This window comes from Staurois parvus, unplaced genomic scaffold (genome assembly GCF_062004578.1).
Source record: "Staurois parvus isolate SC_StPar_1 unplaced genomic scaffold, SC_StPar_1.0 ptg002140l, whole genome shotgun sequence".
NCBI classification, from domain to species: Eukaryota; Metazoa; Chordata; class Amphibia; order Anura; family Ranidae; genus Staurois; species Staurois parvus.
Window position 1 is genome coordinate 696598 of NW_028319936.1, and position 8427 is coordinate 705024.

An 8427-nucleotide genomic window follows, 5' to 3' on the forward strand; every position below is an offset into this window, starting at 1 on the left:
CTGCTATGCAAAGAAATACACAGCAGTATGTTTTTGCTGGCAGGAGAGAGACCTGTGTTTACACACAGATCTCTCCCATGTCAGTGATACTCAGCGATCTCCGGTTGGGAATCTCCATCCGGGACTCGGAAATCGACAGCTGTAGGCGCCAATGGCGGCGTGAATAGGGCGAAGCGCATGCCCCCTACCCGGAAGTGCAAAAATCACTAATATACACACACACACGCGCACACACACACGTATATATATATATATATATATATATATTACACACACACACGTGCCTTTGCGTAGCCCTGGAGTTCTGCTATAGGGCGGTAGGGAATCGGTTAAGGGAACTTCATCCTTTAGATCTACAGGCATTATCGTACAGGATTTACATAGCACCAACAGTCTGCTCAGTGCAATGGTCAAAAATATTGGCACCCCTGCATTTCTGTCAGATAATGGACCACTTCGCCCAGAAAACTGTTGCCATAACAAGTGTTTAGGTATTCTGTTTTTTTGTTTCTCCACTTTTTTGTGTCATACCAATACAAGCAAAATAAATAGCCAAATCTGACATATTCCACATAAACCCCAAAAATAGACTGGACAAAATTATTGCCACCCTCAATTTAATATCTGGTAGCACACCCCTTGGAAAAAAATGACAGGAAGTGGCCGATTTCAGTTACCATCAATGAGTTTCTTACACTTCTCTACTGTAATTTTGGACCACTCTTTTGCCAACTGCTCCAGGTCTCTCAGATTGGAAGGGCTCTTTCCCCAACTGCTGTTTTGAGATCTCTCCACAGGTGCTCTATGGGATTGAGATCTAGACTCACTGCTGGCCAATTCAGTACTCTCCATTTCTGGGTGCTTTTTGGACGTGTGTTTTGGGTCATTGTCCTGCTGTAAGACCCATGACCTCTGATGGAGACCCAACTTTCTGATGCTGAGCCCTACATTGCACCCCAGAATTCTTTTGTAGTCTTCAGATTTCATAATGCCATGCACATGGTCAAGACATCTAGTGCCAAAAGCAACAAAGTAACCGCAAAACATCATTGAACCTCCACCATGTTTGACTGTATTCTCTTCTTTTAAAGGCCTCATTGCTTTTTCTGGAAAAAACAGTAGAATGATGGGATTCAACAAAAAGCTGGAATGTTGCTTTGTCTGTCCACAGCACATTCTCCCTCAAAAGGATTTTGGCTTCCTCAGGAATGTTTTAGCAAACTCCAATCTGGCTTTTTTATGTTTCTGTGTCAGCAGTGGGGTCCTCCTGGGTCTCCTACAATAGCGTCCCTTTTCAATCAGATTGTGACGTATAGTGCAAGCTGCCACAGTTGTACCCTGTGCCTGAAGGTCAGCTTGAATTTGTCTGGAAATTGACTGAGGTTCTTTAGCTGCCATTTAAACAACCACCATTTGTTGAAATCTTTGATCAATTTCTCCATATCCAGGGAGATTAGCTAAAGTGCCATGGGCTGTGCACAGTGAACACAGGTACAATAAGATCTATGGAGTTGGACATGTAACCTTGAGATTGTCCATGCTTTTCCACAATTTTTGTTCTCAAATCCTCAGACAATTCTTTGCTGCTCTTTCCCTTCTCCATGCAGCACACAGACACACAACAGAATTTTTCACCATTTCAACTGACAGTGTGATTTATATATTGTCAGCACCTGTTAATTGATACAGGTGCATTTATTTACAAATTACAGGAGCATCACAAACTTAGAATGTAATCATTTCTTACAATTTTAAAAAGTTGCCAATTATTTTGTCCAGTCCATTTTTGGGGTTGTGTGGAATGTGTCAGATTTGGCTTTTTGTTTCTCTACTTTTTTGTGTCATACCAATACAAGCAAAAAGAAATAAACATGAGAATGTCTAATCATTTGGAATTGCAACAATTTTCTGGGTGAAGTGGCGCATTATCTGACAGAAATGCAGGGGTGCCAATATTTTTGGCCATGACCGTACTTTAGATTTCTGGACTTCATCAAGCCTCCACAAATTAAATCGATCCTTTTTTTTTATGGTTGACATTTTTTTCGTCCAGCTCCATCTCCATCTTGGTGAGGTGTCCTTGCTCCCTCAGCCTCCTGGGATATCGCTGTCACAAATCATAGGAAGCTTATTGCGCAGGGACATACAATGTCTGGTGGGGTCAGAGGGCTGGCTGCCTGATACTGGAAGAAGCAGCCTCTTGCAATCCCTATCCAGAAAAGCTTCTCCATTTCATAGTGTTCCTATACTCCAGCAGAAAAAAAAAAAAAAAAGGTTGCATGTCCCAGCAGTCAGGGCTGTGTTGTTTGGTGGAGGTGTGTAAATCTCAGGACTGGATGGACAGAAATGACTGGCATTCAGGACTCTACACAAAAGCACAGGTAGAATACATACATGAGCCAACATATCTAAAATGCTGTTCAATTCCTCTTACAATTCCCACAACTCTGCTACTCCAATACCAATATACAGTTGTCATTTCTCCACTCACTTTGCCTCAGATAATACATCAGTATCATCATTTCCATCCAATGAACAAACAGTTGACCCAAGAAAACTGCAAACTGAACCAATAAGTGGGCAGTGATCTCCATGGCTATTAAAGCGCAAGCTGGTGTGTAAATCACAAGACTGGCTAGACAGACCTATAAATTGACTGAACAGTAAAACAGAAAGTGTGAGAATATTTAAACAGTGTATTTATCCATTTTGTTTAAAGAAAAGAGAGCAAGTGGATAACACGCTCAGAGAAAAAAAGTTTCAGAACTGAGTAAACACAAACCAGCTTCCGCTAAAAGAAACCTAGTAGGGAAGATGCCGATACATCAAAACTTGTGTAGCCAGTACGATTGAGACACTTCCCCTTTATCCTGGGCAATACAATGCAAGACAACAGTTCTGCAATAGACATTCCGCTTCAGATCTGCACCCTGCAAGTTAAAGTGGTTCAAAAGTCTAAAGTTTTTTTTAAACATAATGAATTCTGTGCACATTTTATGCCCCCCCCCTTAAACACTTACCTGTCTCCTCTGATCGATCCAGCGCTGTGCCTGGCTCCACGTCTTCTCCCTTCACTTCTTAGTCTCACCAGAGACACAGGCATCAGTGGGAGCCAAGTGGTTTAAGCTTGTACGAGGAGTTTTTGTTCTCCTCTCACTGCCCTATGAGATTGCATAACCCTTGATCCTCCGTCTGGATAGTGCCCATTGGCCCTGTGCTGATCACATGCACCCTCCCAAGACAAAAAAACCTCTAGCAGTACACACCAAAATGAGCATGTGCAGAGTTTCCCCTAGGCTGTGTTCTATCAAGAGATTAAATGGGGAATGTGGAAGAAAGGGAAGGATCAGAGAAGTCAGAATCAAACATCCTTTTACACAATGCTTAACCCCTTAAGTTCCACAGTGAGTATGCCAAGCATGCTTTACTGCATATACAGACTGATTTTACCATTGTGGGTTAAGAAACACTTTAATACGCTTCAACCTCCTGTCAAAACCTGGCAGTGACCATCAGGGTAGCCCTATTCACAATGTTGTGACTGTAATGCTGTCCAGGAAATAAAATCAGGCACATTGCATTCAGCGGGTGATCTTCCCTAACATGTTCTATAGAAGTGAATGGGCCCCTGTTGTAGCTGCGGCTAGTGGATGCTATTGTGGTTCAATGAAAGGGATGTCAGCCATGGTTCACACATATGCCAATAAGGATACATTTTGAACAGCACCAATTTACATCACAGGTCAAATAAAATAGTTTTCTACATAGCCCATGAACATACATGAGGGGCCAGCCGTAGTGTGATTTTCAGTGCAGTGTGGGTGTAATTTCCAGCCTGAAATACTTGAACAATTCACATTGGCATTACACCTGCACTGCTTGAACAAAATCACATCGCAGATACAGTGTTTAAACAAAAAATGGAAACTATACATGCAGGCGTGAAAGGGATGATATGTTTCATGTTGAAAGTGGAAGTGATGCAACAGTCTTTTGCTCCCGCTGTGTGATGAGACACCTAGCTAACGTGTGGGAGGCACCACTGACATCCTCACAGAACTTAGACTGAGCTCTGCAGTCAAATTAGCAGCAGTTTTCTTATTCTGGTCACAATCCTGTGCACTGTCCTTTTGTCTCTTTCGGTCAGTTGACCATGTCGACCTCGCTTATGCTTATCAGATGACATTTTCCTGAAAACGGTATTTGCCATCATAACCTTTGATATTGTACCTCGAGACACGGCAAACAAAATTAACAACTTTAATCATATAGGCACCAGCTAAGCAGGCACCAACAATTCACCCGCTTTGAAATTCCGTAAGCTCTGACATGACTCGTATTACTAGCAAGCCATGCAGTGACTGACAAAAGTGAGGCTTCCCACTTGTTAGCTAGGGGTCTCATTACACAGCAGAAGCAAAATAATATTACACCCGCTTTCAATGTGAAACATGTCACTTTTACACCTGCAAATCATGTAGGGTTTCTATTTTGTCTAATCCCTGTATGTGAACCCAGGCTTGGTGTGAAATCCCTTTTCAACAGGTGTGCGGGAGTTAGCACACTGTCCCCCCAACTGCAGCTGACAAATTGCTCCACTAGTCAGCTTTGTAGGATGTGTGGGACGGGGATTTAACACTGACACTGAATGTCTGACATCGCACCACTAGGTACTCCAGTGGAACCTTAGGGGCCACACACCGGTTTCGGGGTAAGCGGCGTCATGCACGACGTGATGGCTCAGGGAACTTTTCTCCGCACAATACGTTTGGCATCATACTGCTGGGTGCATGTAATTTATTTATTTATTTAAGGTACTTATATAGCGCTGTCAATTTACGCAGCGCTTTACACACACACACACACACACATATATATTTTTGTACATTCACATCAGTCCCTAACCCTCAAGGGGTGTACAATCTAAGGTCCCTAACTCACATTCATACATACACATACTATGGACAATTTATACAGGATCCAATTAACCTACCTGCATGTCTTTGGAGTGTGGGAGGAAACCGGAGTACCCGGAGGAAACCCACGCAGGCACAGGGAGAACATGCAAACTGCAGGCAGGTGGTTCCGTGGTTGGGATTCGAACCAACGACCCTAGTACTGCCAGGCGGAAGTGCTACCCACTAAGCCGCCCCATTGATTGTATGATTGGGACTGTACTGTTAACTGGTGTATGTATGCGCTGAGTCGCAGTACAGGGTGGAATGTACCCTGATAAAGTACCCGGTTTTATTTACCTTAAACAAAAAAAAAGTATTTAAAAAATAAAAAATTGTTTGTCAGCAGCACTAGACCACGTGGAAGAGGCCTTAAAAGTGTTACTAAATCCAGGACCCTGCATTCACTATATCTGGTCTCCCACAGTACACACAACAAGGAAATGCAATTATTTTAGTAAATATAAACTGCTAAATTCATTTTCTCATCAGCAGTTATAGAAGTCTGACTTCTATAAGTGTCCAGCCGAGCATTGGTTAAAGCTTGCAGGAGTTTTCATTCTGCTTTAGGAGGATGCAGGACCACTGATCTCTGTCTAGACAGTGCTGATTGGCCCTGTGCTGATCACATGCACTCTCCCATGAAGAAGAAAAAAAAAGCCTCTCTAGCAATACACACCAAATTGAGCATGTGCAGAGTGTCTCGACAAGTTATGTCTTATCAGTTGATAAGAGGGGGGTACTGGAAGAAGGGGAGGATCAGAGAAGACAGGCTCAAAAAGCGTTTTTACACAATGCAGAGGATTAACCCCTTAGGTTCCGCAGTGAGTATAACAACCATGCTTTACTGCATATACAGACTGATTTTACTGTTGTGGGTTTAGTAATATTTTAAGCTGGCCATACATTATAGTTTTCTTATTCATTTTCTTTTTGATTTACCTTCATCTGTGTAGTGCAAGGGCCTGGCTTACTGCATACAAATTGAAAGTGTTTAAAGTGGAGTTCCAGTTGAAAAATAAATAAAAAAGTCAGCAGCTACAAAAACTTCAGCTGCTGACTTTTAAAATAGACACTTTTCTGTCCCTCGGTCCAGCGGTGTCCTCACTATGGCTGGTTTCACCAGCCGTCTTTTCTCCCGGCATCTTCAATGTGGGCACCTGGCTGTGACAGCTTGCGGCTTCATAGTCGGGTGCCCACTGTGCATGCGCAAGCAGCGCTGCGCTTTTTGAATGGTCCTGTAGTCTTCTGGGACCTGTCACGTGTCCCAGAATGCTACGGGGGGAGAGGACAACTTCCGCTTCTGATCACCTGCACCAGAAGAGGGAGCGGGTACCTGCCAAATTCAGGTACCAATCCTTAGCGGGGGACAAAGCCTTAAAGTGGAACTTCCCCTTTTGGGTGGAGCTCCACTTTAAGTTTAACCTCATGTTATATTTATTACAGGTACTTATATAGTGCCATCAATTTACTCAGCGTTTTACATATATATTGTACATTCACATTGGTCCCTAACCCTCAAGGGGTGTACAATCTAAGGTCCCTAACTCACATTCATACATACACATACTAGGGCCAATTTAGACAGGAGCCAATTAACCTACCAGCAGGTCTTTGGAGTGTGGGAGGAAACCGGAGTACCCAGAGGAAACCCACGCAGGCACAGGGAGAACATGCAAACTCCAGGCAGGTGGTGCCGTGGCTGGGATTCAAACCAGCGACCCTAATACTGCCAGACAGAAGTGCTAACCACTTACCCACTGTTATATGGCTTTGGTACATCTAAAGAGATATTGTATAATGTATGGCCAGCTGTGCCATTATTTTCACTATCTCGTGTCTCAATACAGTGGACTGCAAGTGAAACAAATGTATTGATTAATGAATGCAGAGCTCCATGAATGTGTGTTGGGGTTCCGGTTGCTGACTTCCAGGGGGGGGGGGGGGCAGGCCTTGTCCTCAGCACGGCCTGCTGACACTCGTCACTGAGTGCGCAGGGCCCCCGCTGGGGTAGATCGGTGCTCTGTCCTCAGCACAGATAAGAAGGCCATTTCCTTGTTTACTGCAGATCCTCCATTGCCTGGGCGCTGTGCACTGTGGGAGCCGCTCTCCGCCATTCGGCTGAACACACCCCCTTCATACCCGCCTCACACAGCGCACCAGCCACCCGCTTCCCGTGAAGGAGATTAGCGGCTCGGGTGTGAATGAATTGAGGAGAAGGGACTGGGCGGCCACTGAACCTCCCACCTATCCCGCCCCCATCACTCACTGTCAGGCACCAAAATAAAACGTCTCAGCCCGGCACGGTAACAATGTAACGCTTCAGGCCCCCCGCCGCTGCCCCTCCTCCCCCTCACCACCACACACAGCCACCCCGGTATCCCCCCTCACCTCACAGAAACGTCTGCAGTAAGCGGAGGAGGTAAACACGGACACCTCCTCCTCCCTCAGGCCGTCCTCCAGTGTCCGGAGAGTATCCGTCAGGCGGCAGGCCTGCGACGCCGACGGTGCCGGAGACAGCATGCCCCCGTTGGCCAGCCCCGCTCGGGACTCTCCCTTCCCGTCCGCCATCTTCTCTCGCCTTTGCCGCGCGTAGGCAACACTCTCGCACACTCACTCTCTGTCACGTGATTCGGCGTCGGTTGGGCGACGTCATCACCAGGGAGACTGGCGTAGGAGCCGCCCCTTCGGGCGACGTACACGGCCCTCCCAGGCCATGGTAGCCATTTTGTTTGTTGACAAACCTTGTGAGGAGCGTGTGATCGCTGTAGGTTGGCGATGTATGCTAGTTAAGGTTGTAGAATCGATCCGAAGAGCTGATGGAACAAAGCAGGAGGCTTAGGGAGCAGAGTTTGTATGGAAAGACTCGAAACATACGATTACACGTCGGGATGTATGCCAAGGGATTGTTATGAATACTGAAAGCACGTGATGGTGTACTTTGTGTTACTAATGCAAGCAGTTTAACTCCTTCTTTACCACAGGCAGATTTTTCATTTAGAGGCATTTAAAAAAAGGAGGCGTTCACCTTGGAGGCTCCATGCACACTGGGTGTTTTGATAACGCTGGTAATGTGAGCTGTGTAAAGTCATGTTAAAACAATGGTTTTCAGCTTTTTTCCACATTTGCATTTTGTAGAGTTTTTTTGGTCAAAAAAGTCCAAAAACAGGTTGCCGGTATGTTGCCACGTTTTTCAGCGTTAGATTGTTTTTACAGCTAAACAACTAGTCTTGGTGTTTTTTTTCAGTCAAAAAACATTGATTACAGTCTATTCACTCCCGTTATATCTCGACTTGACTATTGTAACTCCCTCCTCATTGGCCTACCTCATCACCATCTACCATGAATGCTGCTGCCAGACTCATCCACCTTACTAACCGTTCTGTATCCGCCAATTCTTCCACTAACTTCCCATTACCCAGCAGATAAAATTCAAAATGTTAATAACCTATAAAGCCATGTATAACTGCCT

General features: G+C 44.9%; 1 protein-coding gene across 1 annotated transcript in view; it reads right to left on the reverse strand.

The window, feature by feature from the left end:
- Nucleotides 1–7588, reverse strand: part of RLF (RLF zinc finger) — a 102621-nt gene extending 95033 nt beyond the window's left edge. The window contains exon 1 of the mRNA XM_089665179.1: nucleotides 7347–7588. Coding sequence (XP_089521305.1) covers nucleotides 7347–7526 — 180 coding nt within the window. The 5' untranslated portion in view covers nucleotides 7527–7588. The remainder of the gene's footprint in view (nucleotides 1–7346) is intronic.
- Between the last annotated feature and the right edge of the window lie 839 nt (nucleotides 7589–8427).